Below are 24,023 nucleotides of genomic sequence, written 5' to 3' on the forward strand. Positions count from 1 at the left end.
GGAACAATACATATTTTATTATATGTTTACAAAATGTAACAATCAAGAATGAATAAAACAAAAAATTATTATTTTCAATATTATAATCTAATCATTTATTTGTATTTCCTGTTAAATGTTAACTATTTTAAGATTAACGCTTACCGTCACGAGTGTAGTTCCAGAACCTGATCACTAAATCACAGGAAGTCGATGCCTGTTGATTTATACTTCCTCCCCAAGCACTGTCGATCAGGACGAGAAAGTTTTGGTGGAAACTACCCACGGCAGACAGATGAGGATGCCAGAATCTGACGCCATTGGTCGAGTACGAGTATACCACTCCCCCGTAGGAATCATCAGGTTGTGCATTCTGGACCGCGCCTGTTCCTGGGAAGCTAAACCCGGAGTTGCTACCATCGTTGACTTTAACCTTCAGTAAAATGGAACAACGAGAAAAGTAATGTGATTTTAATTTTTAGTTTTGTACAATTTGTGTTTGAAACTTAAAATTTGATGTAATATTTGAATAATATTTCTTGGATATATAACATTTCCAAAAGCTTGCGAATGCTATTGTATATAACATTAGCTGGATAGATGGACCTTTAAATTGCTTTCTCACCTTGACATCTATCATCCCCGACGATATATCTAAGAAAGGTGTAGATATCTGATGGTCATCGACGCTTAGTCCACTGTTGACAAATGTCGTTGAGTTAAACACCAGACTGCCTTCAAACGTCTTCCAGACCCTGACCTTGACCCAACCAGATATCCAGGTGTCTGTCAATCCCCAACCATCCCCTGCACTAAAAATCTGGCCTGAAATAGTTAATCACATACCCTCAAATAATTTTCCTAAATATTTATTTGTACATTGAAAATGAAGATGCTCTCCTTATAATTGTACAAATCCTATCACTGTATTATATTCCTGACAATTTATTTTAGAGGGTCAATATCAGCTATCTGTACAAATCAATGACTCATAATATATGCATGGGAGTTATTGCACTAAAAGTTTCAGATTAATAATAGACTAATTCAAATATTTAGCATTAAAGTTCTAATATACGTAATTGGCTGCAAAAAGTTAAATTAGGCTAGCTTCGATTCGTTTAATATAAGAAGCCCACTCAATTAATTATTTTTTATCAAAAGTTTACGAATCGTAACCGACAATCATGAATTCGACTTAGTCTTAATTCTGCATGATTTACAACAAGATTTTTTTCTTACTTGTTTTCTTCAAAATTGTTCTCAATCATTAAACATACGTATTTTGGGATTTTAAGTAACTCACATTTTGAAAATCAATTTGCTTTGTATTTTATTTCACAAAGGATCTGATTAAAATTCCTACACCGCTGATGTAGCAGACGAATTAGTATTTTCTTCAGTTACAAAAGTTACTTACACCATTACCATCATTGGAACGTTTGAACTTCATTTATCATTTATGCTCTGTCGGCGGTGGAGCATCTTTACGTGTTTGATTAATACTTTTGTCGTCCTTATCCAAACGGACATTTGTTATCAGAAATAATAAGTAACAATATAACAATACCATTAAATAGATGGGGTACCCAGGCTCGGACATGGGTGTCGTTCGATCCGTAAATTAGGCCTCCCCAATTTTCATTCTTGTTCTTTGTCCTCCTACATGAAGAGCCTAGCAAGCAAAGGAAAACCATGATTATATACAATAACATATATAATAATGGTTGTGTCTAAATTAGTTTTTCATCACATTTAGACAAATATCCTATTATATCAGGTGTCATATTAAAATGAAAAAGACAAATATCCAATCTAAGGCATGAGCAGAGTATATATAGTCTCTTAAATTTTTTTTTAAGTTCAGTCTTTGAAAATTATTCTGTATTCACAAACCAAAATTAAATGTCTGTTTCTGAATAAATCGTTGTTAAAATAAATTGACCACGAATACCGAACTTCTACTTATCTGCTCATTTGAACATTGAATATATTTCTTATACTTGAACCAAAGCAGTTCTTACATAAAGCCGAGCTATATTGCTAACAGTTAGGCTAGTTAGGAAAACTTTATTTGCAGATTAACAGCGAGCGACTTCCAACCTGACATTGTACCGTTTCGAGGAGTCTTTTTACGTTCATCAAAGGATCAAACTACACATACTCATCTGTTGTCGCACACAGAGCCTTTATGTGTTTTCTTAGTAATACAGTAGTTGAATATTAAGGATTCCAAGAAAGTCCAATAGGTGTGTTTGTTAGTGAAAACACTGTGCGTAACATTTATTTAAAATCGTGGTATTTATTTATGTTCGCCTTTTAACTTAGTATGGTTTATATATAGAAGTTCCTAAACAGGTGACTGTTGTTTATCATGTTTATCAAACTTGAGTTAGTTAATTTTCAAATTTTGAAAAGACACGAGCTTTAGCGAGTGTCTTTTAAAAATTTGAAAATTAACTAACGAGAGTTTAGATAAACATGATAAACATCAGTCACGCGTTGAGGAACTTATTTATCCCATAACTTAAACTCTATATTTATGCCGTGGTGACCATTTTCTCGTCTTCATTTAATTAGGGAAACTCTCCCCCATACAATGTGTAGCGATAACTTCGCGCCATAAAATAAAGTGCATAAATAGAGAGTCAATATTCTATTGTTTAATACTTTGAATAAGCAACTTCCTGTTAAACAGTAAATACAATGATATTTAAAAGACAATGCGCTGTGAAAAGTATCCCGAAGTTGAGAGCCAATCGGAATCAAGAGATCTTGTAGTTGACCAATCAGAGGCGCTGTAGGTGTTTACACACTGGAGTGTGTAAACATAAACGATAACCAACTGCTATGGAATTTATCACATGGGTTTTCCATTGTGAAACATGCATAGTTATGGAATAAAATGTTATAAATAACTAGATACTTATGAATACCATTATTTAAAAACCCGACAGTCTGACTTAAAAAGGTAAACAAATTCCATCGTTGAATCTAGAATTGTCCTATCTACTCACCAATGCCGTCTGTGTACCAATCCTGGTCGAAATGTTTGATTTGTACAGACACATATTCTGGTTCTTCTCCCAATCCATGTTTGATCTCCTTGTATGAGTGAGTAGCTGTTAACATCAAACATTTATTCTACAACTTAACCACATCTCTTTCAGATCGAATTCTAAAATAAAATCACAATCTAAATAATTCACCATGAAAGATATGCTAGAACACCAAATGCAAGTCAACATATGATAGTAAATGCTTATATTTACATTTAAACTGGTCATTATCACATTAAAGATTATTTGAACATTCTTTCAGTGAATTCTCACACTGGCTTAAACCCAGTGTTTTCGTGACCTCTTGAACTCTGTTGAAGGTATCAGTACGCAAGAGCTAATAATGGGAATCCATACTGTCCACAGAACCGATTATTAGTTTCACCATATTTTCCTGATTATGCATTAGCCGTTGATATGACAGGCCACTTGGTTATGTTTGTCTCCTCTACATACCCACACTGGTCAAACAATATCATGTATAATGTAACTGGTATGCAGATGGATAAAGTGAGTTTCGGATGGATAAAATGCATGGCGGCCTGCAACGCGATTGTTGTAATAACAGAGAACATAGTGTAAACTTAGGATTAGGATTAAGATGCAACTTCTTACGGATTATCTCTGTGTAAAACTAGATATAAAATGTAACCGTCCTATCAAATAAAGGATAATGAACCAACGGTCAACGTGTAATTCTACAATAGACATTTTTTTTCAATGCTATTGTTTTTACCATTTTTTGATACCATCAGAAACCAAACGGATTCGAAATCTGGAGCTGGAAATGTACAATTTGTCCACAATTTCACGCGAACTTCAGCAGTCTGTTCTCTCTGTGATTTTGGACCAATCCAGGCATTCTCACCTTTGAAAACAAATATGACAAAATTACTAATTGCAAACAGATATTGATAAATTGTATTATAAAATATCAAAACTTCGTCGATCCAGGTCAAAACGAGACTGGAATATTAGAAGTGTGTATCTTTAATTGGTTTTCCTTATATTGAAATTTATAATTAAAATGTAAATACATCAACATATTAATGAAATGGTCATATTACTCGCTTGTTGAATTAGTTTTCATGTCTGTATGTGATTGTCTGAATAACTTTGAATATACCTGTGTATATGATTGTTCCAGAAGGCTTGTCATTATTTTTCTTTGGGACCGTAAGTACGATTTGTTGTGAGTTATATTTGTAGACCACTCCTGCATATGTCAGTGACAGGTCATCGTCAGCTTGAGCCGACCCTACCCCCGGGAACACATACTCAGAATCTGGTCTCCCCGGGGGTGGTCTGACTTGTACCTCCACCTTCACGGGTACCTCCCCGAGGTCATGGTGTATAGTAAGTGTGGATTCAGTGTCCGACTGGGCTGTCATTGTGGTGAAGTTACTTGTGAAGGCTGGAGGTTGTAGACAGGTACCACAAGTGTCACAGGCTGAAACACATCGGATAAAGGATATCGTTAAAAGACATCAAAGATATTTTTGAAATTACATCACTTCACCGTTTGAATGTACTAATAATTTAATTGCTCATTTTCTGTTTGCAAGGCTTTTTTCACCATTTCACTTAACTTCAAACAGCAAACCTGTACTAGTACTCAATGATCAGAAGACCATCTACGCGCAATCATAATAATATATATTCAATGAACTTGAAACGCTTGAAATCAGTAACGTCTTTTATTACCCAACCCTAGGGAAGTATTGCTGTTGGTCAAAACGACATCCCTTCATAGGACTGTGGCTCTTATAGGCTTTATATCGCTACTGAGTGGTGCGTTTTGCTATTGAACTCCCATAAATCGCTAGCTAACTAGAGACAATATATTTTATTATCGATCTCATGTTTAACTGAACATTTATACAGCTGCATAGCAATAATGGTATTCATACTATGTGTGTTTATGTGTATTTTGCTGATAAGGGTTAACAAAGGCCGGTATGATATATGTTGGCCTCATGAAGCCCTGCATAATTTTAAGGGAGATATACAGAACGCACCTGTGAAAGTAAGGGAAAGGCAACTCCGCCATTCTTACAATTGGCAGATTTATTGAAGGATAAACTTCTTACTTTGCTTAGTTTATGAGATGATAAACCCAGTGGAGCAAGAGTCGAAAAGAAGCGTTTATAATATATTAAAACCTAATGCAAAACATAATGTTTAAAAGAATTCACTTAAAAGTAGTTAGCCAAGATGATATGCCTATAATCCGGAGCTCCATCTGCTGTCAGCAGTAAGAGTTTCCAATCTTTATAAATATGTTTCTGCAACGACACAACCTTTTTTCTACCATTTAGGCACCTTAACATTAGACCAGATCGATAAACTCCACTGGAATGAGGTTGAAACGCGGAAGTGATTTGCCAAAATACCCACCTACTAACCGATATAATACAAAGCCCCATACGCGTCAAAAAACGTTTTGTCAGTGTGCATGCTTAATTAATATAAACTTTATTTTTGTGTGTCTTTTTCTGTACAATAATTTACAAAAGTAGTGTCAAGTATTAACAAGAAAGAAATATAATTTGGAAACAAGTTAAAACATTATACAAATGTATTTATCCATATCCTATGCAGAAGATGCATCAGTAAATGAGGAATAACTAATGTAATATTTTATTATACTGTGCATATTATTATTATAAAAAAATTCAACCAAATATGTATACAAAATCACAGGTTTTATTCTCAAAATTAATACAGATGTTTGGTATTTCTTTTTAATATGTGCTTATGAAACCGGCATTTGTTTGAGGAACTTTTACCAGTGAGTTACTAGTAGGTAACTAACCCTTCAAAATTATCATGTTTCGACAGGAAATGTGGTTGTGGAATTAAGATCGATAAGAAATCTCAAAAGGAAGAAATTTACATACGTGTTGTTATATATGTAGTATTTATCTTGTATTATCACTGAAGATCAACAACCAATAAGTTCCATTCAACCAGACAAACTACACTTACCGTTGGTATACCGATTATAATATGTTGCCATTAAAATATGCTTTATAATGTGACGGGAGATAAGGATGGAAAACAAACGTATTTAGATCCTACCTTCTATTCCAGACCAGAGTAAAACCCACAGGATCAGATCATACCAAATCTCCATATCATCAGGGTGGTTGGTAACAGGACAAATGTTTCCGTTTGTCTCTGCACATACAGTTACTGTGATAGAAATACATTATAAAGCTATTTACGCATGCGCCTGTTGATAGTGATTAACTCAACCCGGATGTCATTTTTGAAGCGCTAAATATACCGAACAGACATTTGTTATGACTCTTTAAATATTTATCATACTGAGGGCTTATTTTTTTTTATCACATAACTGACCTTTGCAGTCATGTTATGAATATCTTAAGACGCGTGTGTAAGAACTGTACCTGCTGCCCCTATAGCATGATCGTAAGAGGCGACTAAAAGTAAGGATTTTTTTCTCTTTTTTTTTTAAGTCTTACTGATTTTCTTCTTCCTTTAAATGTCTCCCTTTGACACCGCCTCACTTTCGGCCTTCATTTAAGGGTTTTCCCTTTGAGGTAGGCTTTGGGTTCTGTCCCCTGGCCGAGACACGCCATAGTCTGTAAAATGTTAGTTTATGCTCCGGCTAAGTTCTCAACATACACGGCAGTGCAGGTAATAGGCCTAGGATGGCTGGCATGCCCACTGTAAATTTAATGTGACTGGGTGGGTGCGTTGGAATCTTCGGTGGCATACTTCAGTGATCAAGCACTATAAACAGGGCAAGAGTTCCACTATTCATATTTACCTGATTTAACTGACCTCCTCAACTTAGACTTGAGTCACTTGGTATTTCCTTGGTTGCACATGCATCGTTGAGTCACACTCATAGATGTTCATATACTTCATAAAAAGAGTTAGAAATTACTCCATACTCAACGCTCTTTGTTTTCTTCTGTCTATTCATAATTATATATATATATATATATATATATATACATTTCACATATTTGCGCGTGTGGTATGCATGCACTCTGGTCCATTATATCCAGATCTGGCCTTTTTCCTGTCGCAGCGATGACCTGATATAGTTATATCGGTAACAATCAAGATTAAATTTCAGAGGGTGATTTCTCCATTCCTTATTTAGTTTGGACTTAAACGCGTTGAGTGTTTCTGCGCAGACAACGTTTTCTCGAAGACTATTCCACACATTTACAATTCGAATTGCAAATAAGTTGATTCTACATCTCAGCCTAGTCGTGGCTTTTCTCAGCTATTAACCTTCTATTGACCTCATATTGAATGAATAGGCCTCCTGGTGTTACACTTGTTACGTCAATTTTATTGAGTATCCTTTATTTAAATGATAAATCATTCCATAACTTATTTTTAGTCTTTCCGGATATGTTTTGTCATGGAGGCTTTGTTGCCCTTCTTTGTACATTTTCCAGTTCCAGAATATCCTTCCCTTCCCTAATATTGGACACCATGCTTTTACTCCATATTCAAGTTGTGGCCTTATTAGCGACTTGTACATTGGTATAAACATTTCCTTATCCAAATTGTGAATATGCGTCGTATCAATCCAATCAACCTATTTGCCTTTTTCATGAATGCTGAATTTCAACTCAGAGTCAAATTTTACACCTAAATCTTTCACAGAGGTGTCGTTTTTATGGTAATAACAGTTCCATCCTCGTTCAACATTGAATATTCCTGTGCTTGATTTCGTGTTCCGAAGTGCAGAGTTTTACACTTGGAAACATTAAAACGAAGCTGCCATTTTTCTGACCATATTCCAAGTTCATTTATATTCTCCATTTTTTAGTATTTTCTATTTCATCTGGCATTGAGATGATAATCACCTTAGTAAATATACTGGATCGAGAAGAATTTATTAAACTCATCTGCCTTCCCTTTGTCGCTCTCTACAAAAGTTCCGCCATCTAATTCCAGATTTGGTATTCCACCATTTGATTTGGTTCTCGATTTCATAAAAAAATGGGATCTTATTTGAATCCTTTAGAATTATTGGCCTCATATTGAATTGATCTTTTCCTTAAGAAGGATTTTGCCGAGTTTCTGGCTTGCCTATATTTTTCAAAATTTGCTGCTGTCGAATTATTTTTTGAGTACATGTATGCCATGCTTTTCCTTTTTCCTTCAGCGATTTAATTTGGTTCACATTTACTTTGCGACATCTGATTCGTGGACTAACTCTTGCCACTGGTATACATTTTCCCATACAATTATGCATTTAGTCGACAAAGTAGTTCCAAGAATTTAGAGTATAAACAATACTTATGTTTTGGTGTCTCTTATTTATCCAGCATTAGTTCTATCTAGAATGTTGAAGTTGCATGATCACTATGCCCAATTGGGTTTTTAATTTGTAGATCCTTTACATCATCCTCTTCCTTTGTGAACACCAAATCTAGAATAGATGAGTCATTTCTCTATCGATATCTTGTATAATCCTGTAATGCTGTAGTAGGTAATTCTCCTTAACACAATCATGGAATTATGATGTCATAGATCCTTCTGCATCGGTGTTACTTTCTAGATCCCAGTTTATATTCTTGTAATTAAAGTCGCCTACAATGATTACGTATTCCCTTTTGTTAAACACATCCGATATTACATTGTTCAATTCTTTGCTGTTGTTCTCACTGCTAGATTGGCTTCTGTACATACAATCAAACGTTACTTTCTTTTTATTTCCCAGGGGAATTACACACCACATCGTTTCCTTGAAATTAGGGGTCAAAAATTCATCCTCAATATTCCCACGAAGTTCTGATTTTATATAAATTATAACTCCCCTTGTATTATCGAAAGAAATGGTGAACATGTAATCATTAATTTCAAATTCACATAATTTCAAATATCCTGGGTTATTTTGGGTAGTATCTGTTAGAGCAAATATTCCTGGGTTTTCGATCTCTGGGTTTGTAGATTCTATAATTGTTTTTAGCTCCTTTCTTTTGTTAAGAAGTGAGAGTCTACAATGTATATATACTTGGATTTGACCTTATCTTCCTTCATCCGCATTTATTGAGATATGAGAATTGTTAAAAAGGAAAATTGTTTTCTACTCCGTATCAGGATTGTTTATATCTGTAACTTGAGAATAGATAATTGTGGGTTCGTCCTCACCCTCATTATAATTTACTCTGTCCAAGTCACTGCTATCAATATTGCATATGTATCCTTCATCACATTAATTATCCACAATCGTTTGTGCCACGAATGGATCTGTGTCATTTGACTGATTCCATGGGTTTTCTGAGGTAAAACACTCCTCAGATCTAACCCGAGGATAAACTGTCCTCCATCAGCGTCCATTCTTTTAGTATAAAATGAAGTTCCCTGCGAAACCACGAGTTTCATGTTTATGATGTTTTCACCATGAAGGTAGCACGGTTGCCACTCAATAAGTCTGTTTTCATGGTGCTTGCTTGTTTGTCTTTTTTTAGTCTTTTCCAATACCTTGTTGGATGAACTTATTCCATACTTTTACTTTCTTTGTTTAGGTCCTACTTTTGGTGTTTGTTTCTGTCGGCCGCTCTGTCATTTAGTTCTTTGACTGATATTGTTTTGGTGTCAAGTCTCTTGCCACTATTATTTTCTGACAAACTGACCAACTGCTTTGTTTATGGTTGGAATTTGCGACATATTTCCAACAGTCTTTGTTTCCTGTTCTCCATGTCGGTGAACACAACTTAACTGGTCTTGTTTTATGTCCATTTTTGTTGTAAGTACCAATTCTTATGACATACTTAAACTATAAGTCTTCAATTCCGAGAGATATCGCTAGAAGTCTTGTAGTCTACTCTGATCTTCTTTCCTTTTATTAGGATCCTCACTTGTGCATTCTGGGAAACAAGAAGACACAACACGAATATATTATATATATACCCAATCTTTCAAAACACGCACCACACAAAAAATCAAAATTACAACAAAAGAGTTTTCATATATAGTTTATTTTTTTGAAAATGGCAGTATTAGCGATGAAGTCACGCAAGGCTAAATTCTTGGTCCATTTCTTTTTAAAAAGATATTCCGTGCATTCCATTTGCGGCTTCGTACCATTTGTACCGGCACGGATCTGCTTTATTTGTAATGGAAAGTATTATGTGTCCCTCCCCTTGCCTCAAGACGTATTGTGTGTCCCTCCCATTGCCTAGAACAGAAGTATGTGTCCCTCCCGTTGCCTCTAGCAGTATCATGTTTCCGTCCCCTCTCCTCTAGTAGTATTATGCGTCCCTTCCTTCGCCTCTAGAAGTATTCTATGTAACTCTCGTTGCCTTTAGTAATATTATGTATCCCTACCGTTGCCTACAGTAGTATGATGTGTCCCTCCCCTTACCTCTAGTAGTATTCTTTGTCCCCCATCTTGACTTTATTATTATAATGTGACATTATCCATGTCCCATTGCCTCTAGTTGTATTATGCGTCCCTCCCCTTGCCTCTAGAAGTATTATGTGAACAAAAGCTATCTCTTATTAAGGAACATTGAAGATAATTCTTCAACTATTTGAAAGTGGGTTTTTTTGGTAGATTAATCCTTGATATGAACTCAGATAAAATATCTTTTCTTCAATTGGAGATTTCTGTTAAAGTTTCAATAGTATCTAATTGCAGCATGAAGAATTCTAGATTTATCAAACCATGGATAAATTTGGGTCTTCATATTGCCCTGTAACTTTATCCCAAGTTGAGACAATGTCAAATGGGATGTTTAAAGAAACACATCTTAACAAAATTCTTGTTTGTTTCATCATCTTTAAGTTTAAGAGCCTCTTAAATCCTACACCTAAAGCTGAATCCTGCATGATACGGTTGTGATAAGGTGCTAATAATGTCCTCTATCTATCATCCAAGTTTGATGTGAAATTCAGCATCTATAAATTTCACAATTCAGCATCCCTAAGTATCACAATTCAGCATCCCTAAATTTCACAATTTAGCATCCTTAAGTGTCACAATTCAGCATCCCTATGTGTCAAAATTCAGCAACCCTAAATTTCACAATTCAGCATCCCTAAATTTCACAATTCAGCAACCCTTAGTGTCACAATTCAGCATCCCTAAGTGTCACAATTCAGCATCCCTTAGTGTCACAATTCAGCATTCCTAAACTTCACAATTCAGCATCCCTAAATTTCACAATTCAGCAACCCTAAGTGTCACAATTCAGCATCCCTAAGTATCACAATTCAGCATCCCTTAGTGTCACAATTCAGCATCCCTAAGTGTCACAATTGAGAATCTCAACCTCATCCAAAACGGACATTTGTCATCAGAAATAACAAAGTAACAATACCAGACAGATGGGGTGCCCAGGTTCGGATATGGGTGTCGTTCGATCCGAAAATCAGACCTCCCCACATTCCACTCGAGGCCAAATTTGTCCTCCTGCTTGACGAGCCTACCAATCAAAAGAAAACATGATTATAAACAATAACATACGGACGGATGTGTCTGAAAGGCGAATCTTTTTGTTCCTGGATCAGACAACCAATACAAATCTTGTAATGAAATATTTTTCATCGCTTTTAGACAGACTAAGACATGAGCAGATTATATATACTAATAATTTAAGTTTGAAAATTATTCTATATTCACATACCAAAATTAAATATCTGTTTCTGGATAAGTCGTTGTTACAATAAATTGACCGTGCATAGCGAATTTCCACTAACCTGCTCATTTGAACATTGAATATATTCCTTACTGTGATATTCACTAGATTAGCTATTTGTTGTACTTGAACCAAAGCAGTTGTTATAGATAACGGTAGGGATGGTGATAACGGTAGGGATGGTGATAACAGTTAGGATGGTGATAACAGTTAGGATGGTGATAACGGTAGGGATGGTGATAACAGTTAGGATGGTGATAACGGTTAGGATGGTGATAACGGTAGGGATGGTGATAACGGTAGGGATGGTGATAACGGTTGGGATGGTGATAACGGTAGGGATAATGATAACGGTAGGGATGGAGATAACGGTTAGGGATGATGATAACGGTAGGGATGGTGATAACGGAAGGGATGGTGATAACGGTTGGGATGGTGATAACGGTTGGGATGGAGATAACGGTAGGGATGGTGATAACGGTTGGGATGGAGCGTTACTATAACAACATTTCTATTCTTTGTCGCAAGAATAACACTACACTGCAAATGTTGTATTTTGTTCTGGTATGCAAAATTTGACTTCAAGTCATGGTACCTTAATAAGGGCATAAGAAACAAACTAAATATCAAAAGCCACACGCAAGATGTTCACCGAAAGCTATATTGACGATATTGATGTCAAAATGAGCGTTACCAGGCACAAGAAGTCCAATTTAAGGATGTATTCTTCTTAGGTTTCAGTCCCGTTGAAGTCTCGTTTCAACATAGATCAAAGAAGTTTTGAGATTTTCGAATACAATTTATCAGTATCTGTAGCAAGTTGCCGGATGCAAATTTTGTCAAAAAATTACATTTCTATTTTTAGGAGAATTTTTTATACAGGGGTTTTATGAAATGGCTCATTTTGGCGGCCATTTTGAAATTGTGTCTTTTCGCTTCAAGTAGAGCCACAGTTTTGTACTGAAATTGCTTTTACTTAAATCATCACTGCGCCAGCATTTATAGCTGTATTGAGCTACTTTTTGCTGCAAATTGTTACTAGGTTCGTAGTAATTAAAATATTGAGCATTAATATGTGTATTGATACACTTTTGTGACTTTATTTTTACATTTAATGGTAATTTGGGCACTTTTATTTTTTACTCTAAAATACTGAAAAATAACAAAAATTCAAATGGAGCAAAAAAGTAGGCACACGGACCCCCAATATATGTTGCACTGCCAAGCGAAGAGCAACAGTGCGACAATTTGCCAAGCGATGGAGGACAATGCGAAGCGAAGAGTGACAGTGCGCCATGCGAAAAAAATTGCATCCGCTATGCGATAATTTTACGCGAGAGTGCGACAGAAAATTCTGTCGCATTGACAGTGTAATTTTGTCGCATGGCGGGTTCATTTTGTTGCACTGTGGCGCTGTCGCATTGCACGGTGAAGGGCCCGATACTTTTTTTATCAACAAAATAAGAAATTGTTAGATTTGCTAAAAGCCTATTAGTGTCACTTTGAAAAATAAAATGAAATGCTTTTCTTCTCGGAAAAAGCAACAGTGCAACAACACGACAAAGTTATCCTGTCACTGCGACAGAAATTGTTGTCTTACTGTCATAATATATCGGATGGCGCACTGTCGCTTGGCGCTTTGTCGCACTGTCGCTCTTCGCTTGATGAGGTCGCCAATGCGACAGTGCGACAACCTCATCCAAAACGGACATTTGTCATCAGAAATAACAAAGTAACAATACCAGACAGATGGGGTGCCCAGGTTCGGATATGGGTGTCGTTCGATCCGAAAATCAGACCTCCCCACATTCCACTCGAGGCCAAATTTGTCCTCCTGCTTAACGAGCCTACCAATCAAAAGAAAACATTATTATAAACAATAACATACGGACGGATGTGTCAGAAAGGCGAATCTTTTTGTTCCTGGATCAGACAACCAATACAAATCTTGTAATGAAATATTTTTCATCGCTTTTAGACAGACTAAGACATGAGCAGATTATATATACTAATAATTTAAGTTTGAAAATTATTCTATATTCACATACCAAAATTAAATATCTGTTTCTGGATAAGTCGTTGTTACAATAAATTGACCGTGCATAGCGAATTTCCACTAACCTGCTCATTTGAACATTGAATATATTCCTTACTGTGATATTCACTAGATTAGCTATTTGTTGTACTTGAACCAAAGCAGTTGTTATAGATAACGGTAGGGATGGTGATAACGGTAGGGATGGTGATAACAGTTAGGATGGTGATAACAGTTAGGATGGTGATAACGGTAGGGATGGTCATAACAGTTAGGATGGTGATAACGGTTAGGATGGTGATAACGGTAGGGATGGTGATAACGGTAGGGATGGTGATAACGGTTGGGATGGTGATAACGGTAGGGATAATGATAACGGTAGGGATGGAGATAACGGTAAGGATGGTGATAACGGTAGGGATGGTGATAACGGAAGGGATGGTGATAACGGTTGGGATGGTGATAACGGTTGGGATGGTGATAACGGTAGGGATGGTGATAACGGTAGGGATGGAGATAACGGTAGGGATGGTGATAACGGTAGGGATGGTGATAACGGAAGGGATGGTGATAACGGTTGGGATGGTGATAACGGTTAGGATGGTGATAACGGTAGGGATGGTGATAACGGAAGGGATGGTGATAACGGTTGGGATGGTGATAACGGTTAGGATGGTGATAACGGTAGGGATGGTTGATATAACGGTAGGGATGGTGATAACGGTAGGGATGGTGATAACGGTTAGGATGGTGATAACGGTAGGGATGGATGATAACGGGGGATGGTGATAACGGTAGGGATGGTGATAACGGTTAGGATGGTGATAACGGTAGGGATGGTGATAACGGTAGGGATGGTGATAACGATAGGGATGGAGATAACGGTTAGGCTACTAAAGACCATCCCCATTTAGCAGCGTTACTATAACAACATTTCTATTCTTTGTCGCAAGAATAACACTACACTGCAAATGTTGTATTTTGTTCTGGTATGCAAAATTTGACTTCAAGTCATGGTACCTTAATAAGGGCATAAGAAACAAACTAAATATAAAAGGCCACACGCAAGATGTTCACCGAAAGCTATATTGACGATATTGATGCCAAAATGAGCGTTACCTGGCACAAGAAGTCCAATTTTAAGGATGTATTCTTCTTAGGTTTCAGTCCCGTTGAAGTCTCGTTTCAACATAGATCAAAGAAGTTTTGAGATTTTCGAATACAATTTATCAGTATCTGTAGCAAATTGCCAGATGCAAAATTTTGTCAAAAAAATTACATTTCTATTTTTTAGGAGAATTTTTTATACAGGGGTTTTATGAAATGGCTTATTTGGCGGCCATTTTGAAATTGTGTCTTTTCGCTTCAAGTAGAGCCACAGTTTTGTACTGAAATTGCTTTTACTTAAATCATCACTGCGCCAGCATTTATAGCTGTATTGAGCTATTTTTTGCTGCAAATTGTTACTAGGTTCGTAGTAATTAAAAGATATTGAGCATTAATATGTGTATTGATACACTTTTGTGACTTTATTTTTTACATTTAAAGGTAATTTGGGCACTTTTATTTTTTACTCTAAAATACTGAAAAATAACAAAAATTCAAATGGAGCAAAAAAGTAAGCACACGGACCCCCAATTTTTCTTCCTGATTTAGAAAGAACAGCCGTTTTCCTATTGATATGCAAAATAATAAAAAAAGTTTAATACCAGAACTTTTTCTATAAAGGGTTAAATTTGGCAAAAATGGCTGAAAATGGTGCATTTTAAATTAAGGGGTAGGGGTAGCATATGTTGTTATTCTGAGAAAAAAATATTAGTCTAATTGATAAAATCTGGTATATTTTTTAAAAAAGACTTATTTGGCGGCCATTTTGAAATTGTGTCTTTTCGCTTCAAGTAGAGCCACAGTTTTGTACTGAAATTGCTTTTACTTAAATCATCACTGCGCCAGCATTTTTAGCTGTATTGAGCTACTTTTTGCTGCAAATTGTTACTAGGTTCGTAGTAATTAAAATATTGAGCATTAATATGTGTATTGATACACTTTTGTGACTTTATTTTTACATTTAATGGTAATTTGGGCACTTTTATTTTTTACTCTAAAATACTGAAAAATAACAAAAATTCAAATGGAGCAAAAAAGTAAGCACACGGACCCCCAATTTTTCTTCCTGATTTAGAAAGAACAGCCGTTTTCCTATTGATATGCAAAATAATAAAAAAAGTTTAATACCAGAACTTTTTCTATAAAGGGTTAAATTTGGCAAAAATGGCTGAAAATGGTGCATTTTAAATTAAGGGGTAGGGGTAGCATATGTTGTTATTCTGAGAAAAAATATTAGTCTAATTGATAAAATCTGGTATATTTTTAAAAAAGACTACCAGAAAATGAATTCTACAAACATTCATACATATCAAACACCAAAACTTTCGAAAAATTAGTCATTAGAACTTTTTTCTATGAAGCGTTGAATCTGTCAAAAATTGTCCAAAAAAAACCCACAAAAAAAACAAGGTATTTTCATCTTTAAATTTAGGGGCGTATGGGGTATTTATGAGAAAAATAATGGATTGACTGTGTGATATTAGTCTACTAATTTCTAAGTAACATTGACAACATTGGTTTTGGCAATTTTACGAATATTCATACTTAACTGCTTTGAAAAGGTGACCAGGGCTGTGCAGTCTTTGTCATGTATTCGACCAGATGAGGTTGCCTGATTGGTGTCTTTCGCGGTTACGTTTTAGTGATATATCACTTAACATGGATTACAAGATATCCCCCTGTAAGAGACATTGTAAGATAAGGATAAGCAATCCGTTTTAAAACGTTCAAACAAAAAGAATGTATGATGGTAAAATAACGCCTTATAATTAAAGTATTATATTTCAGATACAGGGTAGAAAAAGAAAGTTCTTAGTAATCAAAATAAGATTCCAACTGTTGTTCTTTCTTTGATTTGACGTGATTTAAATCATGTCTGTGTTTAGCCATTGTCTTTCATAAAATAATATTATAAGCTGCAGAAGAGAATGTGAATTTAGTGAAAAATCCAACAACCGTAACAAGATGTCAGGTTAACACACAAACACGGAGACAGATATCCCTGAAATAAAAAAAAACAATATATAAGGACACCGGCTATATCATATAATATATATATAAAGCTATTCATCGACTGTATAGTAAATTCTATTTTAATTTCATAGTTACATATTACAAATTACAATCAATTGACCTATACATTGATCTAAACTAACTGACCACTTGCGGTCCTTTGCAAAATATACACATTATAAAACTGAAAAGTTATTTTTAAAAGTGTTAATAAAAAAAAAGTATATCAATTGTAAAATGAATAATAAGTTAAATACTTCATTTCTATAGTTACGTAAATCAGATAGGCTTCCAGCTATAGATGGTATATGTCCGGTGCCTATTTTCCGTGTAATATGCGGACACGCTTCCACCGGGGTGGGCGTGCACGTGCAACGACAGGGTCATGCAAGGTCAACTTGACACACTCAACTGGTCTCTCATACGTCATCACAACAACTTACACATATATTTTCATGTACATGACATTACATGACACAGGAACATGTATTTTAAAACATCTAATTCATCACACATAATATATATACTGTGCATTTAAACACCACGACATTGAAACAAATCATAAAGAGTGGTCATAAGATATCATAGAGATTAAAAAGGATAGGTTATTGTATGTTCCACGTGATTAATGTGTAGTAGGCATTAGTCATATGATCGATAGGGTTAAATGTTAATAACTATACTTCATTGTTGATATATTCAATAAAAACAAGTTAGTAGTTCGATAAATGTTAGAACCAGATAATCAAAACTTATGTGGAAATCGCCGTCGCATTTATCGATTTTAAGTGTATTATGTGTAGCTATAAACATTTTATTTAATTATTAACGTATTTTCATTACAGTAGATAGTGATAATAGAGTACATGGTACTAACGAACAATAAATAGTTTATTATGTGTTTACAATATGTAACAATCAAGAATGAATAATACACAAATTATTATTATCAATCATTTTCAATATTACACCTATTGATTTTCAGAAAATGAAAACAGTATCAAAGAAGTTTATTCCATAATTCACTAGCATTTCCTGTTAACTGTAAACTATTATAAGATTAACGCTTACCGTCACGAGTGTAGTTCCAGAACCTGATCACTAAATCACAGGAAGTCGATGCCTGTTGATTTATACTTCCTCCCCAAGCACTGTCGATCAGGACGAGAAAGTTTTGGTGGAAACTACCCACGGCAGACAGATGAGGATGCCAGAATCTGACGCCATTGGTCGAGTACGAGTATACCACTCCCCCATAGGAATCATCAGGTTGTGCATTCTGGACCGCGCCTGTTCCTGGGAAGCTAAACCCGGAGTTGCTACCATCGTTGACTTTAACCTTCAGTAAAATGGAACAACGAGAAAAGTAGTTTGATTTTAATTTTTAGCTTTTTGCAATTTGTGTTTGAAACTTAAAGTGAACAGTCGGGCAAGGATGGCTAAAGTCGGTAAAAATGGTGTGAATGTATCCAGTATAATTTCTTATGGAATAGAAAAATAAAATTTCTCGTCAAAATCTGTCTGCGTACGTTGAAATTAATTTAAAGTATAGGGATCCTAAAACGTCCTCCCGACTGACTATGTCCGTGGTTAGATTTCCACACAGCCTCGCTTTCAATGCTTTCGACTTTTCTTTATTTCAATAGTCAGAACTGGGAAACGTAAGCAGAACTTGACCGTCGTATTAATATGTGAGAACTTTTGGAAGGTCAATGAACACATTTAGACTGGTTTTCTTTGCCCGACTATTCACTTTAAAAGCACTAAGTATGGTTTGGGCCCTTTTTGGCCCCCCCAAATCCGACAAATTTTCAAACTTGTTACTTAGTGATTAAATTGTTCATTATCAAATATCGATCTATGGTAGAATAGGTATGATACTTATTTATCATTGCGTCCTCGGTGACATTTTTATCATTTTTCTTGTAAATGAAACATTTCCAAATGCTTGCGAATGTTATTGTATATATCATTAGCTGGGTAGATGAGCGTTTAAATTGCTTTCTGACCTTGACATCTATCATCCCCGACGATATATCTAAGAAAGGTGTAGATATCTGATGGTCATCGACGCTTAGTCCACTATTGACAAATGTCGTTGAGTTAAACACCAGACTGCCTTCAAACGTCTTCCAGACCCTGACCTTGACCCAACCAGATATCCAGCTTTCTGCTAATCCCCAGCCATCTGCTGCACTAAAAATCGTACCTGAAATTGTTAATTACAACTCTTCATTTTTCCTCATTATATTCATGGCAATTTATTTTAGAAGGAATTAAAGGTCAATATCAACTATTTGTACAAAGAAATGACTCGTAATGATATGCACAGGAGTAATTGCACAAAAAAATTTAAGGTTGATAATAGACTAATATACATATTTATATGGCGGCTGATATCGTATATGTTGCACTGCCAAGCGAAGAGCAACAGTGCGACAATTTGCCAAGCGATGGAGGACAATGCGAAGCGAAGAGTGACAGTGCGCCATGCGAAAAAATGCATCCGCTATGCGATAATTTTACGCGAGAGTGCGACAGAAAATTCTGTCGCATTGACAGTGTAATTTTGTCGCATGGCGGGTTCATTTTGTTGCACTGTGGCGCTGTCGCATTGCACGGTGAAGGGCCCGATACTTTTTTTATCAACAAAATAAGAAATTGTTAGATTTGCTAAAAGCCTATTAGTGTCACTTTGAAAAATAAAATGAAATGCTTTTCTCGGAGAAAGCAACAGTGCGACAACACGACAAAATTATCCTGTCACTGCGACAGAAATTGTTGTTATACCCCTATAAGATAGTTCCTATATAAACTCTATTGCCAAAAATGCCAATAAATGAACTATTCCGTCGTGCGGTCCAAAGAACTGTTAGAATCGACTGTTAAAATGTGCTGTTGGACCAGAGTGACGTCACACCTACAATTCATGACGTCAATGGTATGTCAATGCGACGTCAATCCTCTTATCGTTTGGTAAACAAACATAATGGCAGAAGGCAGCACTCGATTTGCGGAAGCAACAGAGGATGAAATTCAGAAGATTCTGAACGACCGTGATAGCAAAAAACACTAAAAACGTTATCAGAACTGCTGAAAATCTTCTTCATGAATACTGTGAAGCGGTTGGATGTACAGTTGGATCGTCCCTTACCAATGTTACAGTGGACGAATTGTGTGAAATCCTACGGAAGTTCTACTGCGCCGCAAGGAAAAAAGACGGCAGTATGTATGCTAAAAAATCCATGATATCTATAAGATATGGGCTGCAAAAGTCCTTTGAGAAGTCCCATGGCATCGACATAATCAACGACGTCGGATTTAAGACCGCCAATGACGTATTTCATGCCAGTATGGTAAAAATCAAGAAAGAGGGAGCCGGCGAAGTGAAACACAAAGAAATCATAAATGAAGCAGATATGAAAGTTCTGTATGACAGCGGAGTGTTCAGCACGGAAACACCCAAAACTCTACAACAGAAAGTATTCTTCGAGTTGATGTTATACTTTTGTAACAGAGGTAGAGAAAATTTACGTAACATGACCAGAAATGATTACACAGTGCAGTCTGACGCTGACGGCAAACATTATGTTACCTGTAGTGTGTCGAGGCTGACAAAGAACCACAGGGGAGATACTGCTGATGATGATCAAGATGGGGGCAGAATGTATGAGCAACCAGGTATGTAATGTATTTCTTATTCCAATCAAGAATGTCCATAAGTGCCGAGATAAGCTCTACAACAGGCAATCTAAATTTCCTCGTGTCACCTTTTACTACTGTAATTTGTCTCAACCCAATCGCCCCACGATTATCCAAAAGATACATTTAAACAACAAGGTCTAGGTTAGATCCATATTTCGTATTTGAATCATTCGGTTAGTAACAGTTAATTTTTACATTATTTTTTTCAGGAAACCCAAATTGTCCTGTTGCAAGTTTTGAGAAGTATTCAGTAAAACTGAATCCACTATGCGATGCGCTTTGGCAGCGACCCCGTCAGTCAATTAAGGAAGAAAATCATGTTTGGTACGACAACATGGTACTTGGTAAAAATAAACTAGGGTACATGATGCAGTCCATAAGTAGTGAGGCTGGGCTCGGAACTACATATTCCAACCACTGTATTAGGGCAACATGTATATCTATGTTGGATGAATGTGGATATGAATCTCGACACATCATCGGCATATCAAAACACAAGTCAGAAACAAGTTTGAAGCATTATTCATCAAAATTAAGTAACACGAAGAAACGAGAAATGTCATATGCCTTAGCAAGGAAAGTTGTTCCACAACCTTCAAGCTCTGCGCAACCACCAATGAAGGAGATTGCTCCAGTAAATGTAGTTATACCCAACTCACATACACCTCACGAAACTACATGTTGTGATGTGCTGGATATAGATGACAAGGAACTAGCCGCTTTGCTTGAAAATCCGGATGTGCTTGGAAGTATAGAAAATATTCCACAGCAAAGTCATGCAAAATCAGTTTTTTCGTTCCACGGATGCAACATCAACATTTATAATAGTTGAATGTGATTTTTTTCACAATGTTGTGATGATACTGTCAGTGTTAATTAATAACTTTGAAATCTATACCGGTATCTTATAATGTTACATGTATGCTATACATGTATCAAGCTTCAGCTTGACAAAAACTATGGACTATAGCATTCCATGGACACGATGAACATTAACACTCACAATGATTTAATTTGAATAAATTCAGACTGGTTTATTCATTTTAAGAAGATGCATCTAATAGGAAAAAACAACACAAAATTCCTTGTTTCGTGATGTGGTATTATGTTGTTTTGTTATTTGATATATTTGTTAAAGTGGTTTAAAATAATTAATTAATTACTCTTTAGAAATATTTTGAGTCATTGGGGTATAACAAAACAGTTATCGACTGGGTTTTCGGGCAACAGATGATTTGTTGGACCCTCACACAAACTGTTGCCCTCGGCCTTCGGCCTCGGGCAACAGTTTGTCTTCGGGTCCAACAAATCATCTGTTGCCTTCAACCCCAGTCAACAACTGTATATTGTCTTACTGTCGTAATATATCGGATGGCGCACTGTCGCTTGGCGCTTTGTCGCACTGTCGCTCTTCGCTTGATGAGGTCGCCAATGCGACAGTGCGACAACCTCATCCAAAACGGACATTTGTCATCAGAAATAACAAAGTAACAATACCAGACAGATGGGGTGCCCAGGTTCGGATATGGGTGTCGTTCGATCCGAAAATCAGACCTCCCCAGATTCCACTCGAGGCCAAATTTGTCCTCCTGCTTGACGAGCCTACCAATCAAAGGAAAACATGATTATAAACAATAACATACAGACGGATGTGTCTGAAAGGCGAATCTTAATATTTTTCATCGCTTTTAGACAGACTAAGACATGAGCAGATTATATATACTATACTAATAATTTAAGTTTGAAAATTATTCTATATTCACATACCAAAATTAAATATCTGTTTCTGGATAAGTCGTTGTTACAATAAATTGACCGTGCATAGCGAATTTCCACTAACCTGCTCATTTGAACATTGAATATATTCCTTACTGTGATATTCACTAGATTAGCTATTTGTTGTACTTGAACCAAAGCAGTTGTTATAGATAACGGTAGGGATGGTGATAAACAGTTAGGATGGTGATAACGGTTGGGATGGTGATAACAGTTAGGATGGTGATAACGGTAGGGATGGTGATAACGGTTAGGATGGTGATAACGGTAGGGATGGTGATAACGGTAGGGATGGTGATAACGGTAGGGATGGTGATAACGGTAGGGATGGTGATAACGGTAGGGATGGTGATAACGGTAGGGATGGTGATAACGGTAGGGATGGTGATAACGGTAGGGATGGTGATAACGGTTAGGATGGTGATAACGGTTAGGATGGTGATAACGGTAGGGATGGTGATAACGGTAGGGATGGTGATAACGGTTAGGATGGTGATAACGGTAGGGATGGTGATAACGGTAGGGATGGTGATAACGGTTAGGATGGTGATAACGGTAGGGATGGTGATAACGGTAGGGATGGTGATAACGATAGGGATGGAGATAACGGTTAGGCTACTAAAGACCATCCCCATTTACCAGCGTTACTATAACAACATTTCCATTCTTTGTCGCAAGAATAACACTACACTGCAAATGTTGTATTTTGTTCTGGTATGCAAAATTTGACTTCAAGTCATGGTACCTTAATAAGGGCATAAGAAACAAACTAAATATCAAAAGCCACACGCAAGATGTTCACCGAAAGCTATATTGACGATATTGATGTCAAAATGAGCGTTACCAGGCACAAGAAGTCTAATTTAAGGATGTATTCTTCTTAGGTTTCAGTCCCGTTGAAGTCTCGTTTCAACATAGATCAAAGAAGTTTTGAGATTTTCGAATACAATTTATCAGTATCTGTAGCAAGTTGCCAGATGCAAATTTTGTCAAAAAATTACATTTCTATTTTTAGGAGAATTTTTTATACAGGGGTTTTATGAAATGGCTTATTTGGCGGCCATTTTGAAATTGTGTCTTTTCGCTTCAAGTAGAGCCACAGTTTTGTACTGAAATTGCTTTTACTTAAATCATCACTGCGCCAGCATTTTTAGCTGTATTGAGCTACTTTTTGCTGCAAATTGTTACTAGGTTCGTAGTAATTAAAATATTGAGCATTAATATGTGTATTGATACACTTTTGTGACTTTATTTTTACATTTAATGGTAATTTGGGCACTTTTATTTTTTACTCTAAAATACTGAAAAATAACAAAAATTCAAATGGAGCAAAAAAGTAGGCACACGGACCCCCAATTTTTCTTCCTGATTTAGAAAGAACAGCCGTTTTCCTATTGATATGCAAAATAATAAAAAAAGTTTAATACCAGAACTTTTTCTATAAAGGGTTAAATTTGGCAAAAATGGCTGAAAATGGTGCATTTTAAATTAAGGGGTAGGGGTAGCATATGTTGTTATTCTGAGAAAAAATATTAGTCTAATTGATAAAATCTGGTATATTTTTAAAAAAGACTACCAGAAAATGAATTCTACAAACATTCATACATATCAAACACCAAAACTTTCGAAAAATTAGTCATTAGAACTTTTTTCTATGAAGCGTTGAATCTGTCAAAAATTGTCCAAAAAAAACCCACAAAAAAACCAAGG

At 36.0% G+C, this 24,023-nt stretch overlaps 1 protein-coding gene and 2 pseudogenes across 13 annotated transcripts in view; 1 reads left to right on the forward strand and 2 right to left on the reverse strand.

The window, feature by feature from the left end:
* Positions 1-24,023, reverse strand: part of LOC138333469 (uncharacterized) — a 57,486-nt gene that overhangs the window by 8,108 nt on the left and 25,355 nt on the right. For 2 of the 13 annotated variants that reach the window (XM_069281865.1, XM_069281854.1), the window contains 5 exons: positions 22,035-22,139; positions 18,842-19,041; positions 17,904-18,171; positions 16,370-16,821; positions 13,388-13,524 (listed from right to left, as the gene is read on the reverse strand). The exons of 3 other annotated variants lie outside the window; for them this stretch is intronic. In XM_069281865.1, coding sequence (XP_069137966.1) covers positions 16,793-16,821; positions 17,904-18,171; positions 18,842-19,041; positions 22,035-22,139 — 602 coding nt within the window. In that variant the 3' untranslated portion in view covers positions 13,388-13,524; positions 16,370-16,792. Of the gene's footprint in view, positions 1-10,798; positions 11,465-13,387; positions 13,525-16,369; positions 16,822-17,903; positions 18,172-18,841; positions 19,042-22,034; positions 22,140-24,023 lie in introns of those variants that run through there. 8 more of the 13 variants (XM_069281866.1, XM_069281864.1, XM_069281855.1 and 5 more) reach the window with 7 other exon arrangements.
* LOC138333470 (uncharacterized) lies at positions 203-6,988 on the reverse strand (annotated as a pseudogene).
* On the forward strand, positions 19,822-21,476 carry LOC138333999 (uncharacterized protein KIAA1958-like; annotated as a pseudogene).

This window comes from Argopecten irradians, chromosome 10 (genome assembly GCF_041381155.1).
Source record: "Argopecten irradians isolate NY chromosome 10, Ai_NY, whole genome shotgun sequence".
NCBI lineage: Eukaryota > Metazoa > Mollusca > Bivalvia > Pectinida > Pectinidae > Argopecten > Argopecten irradians.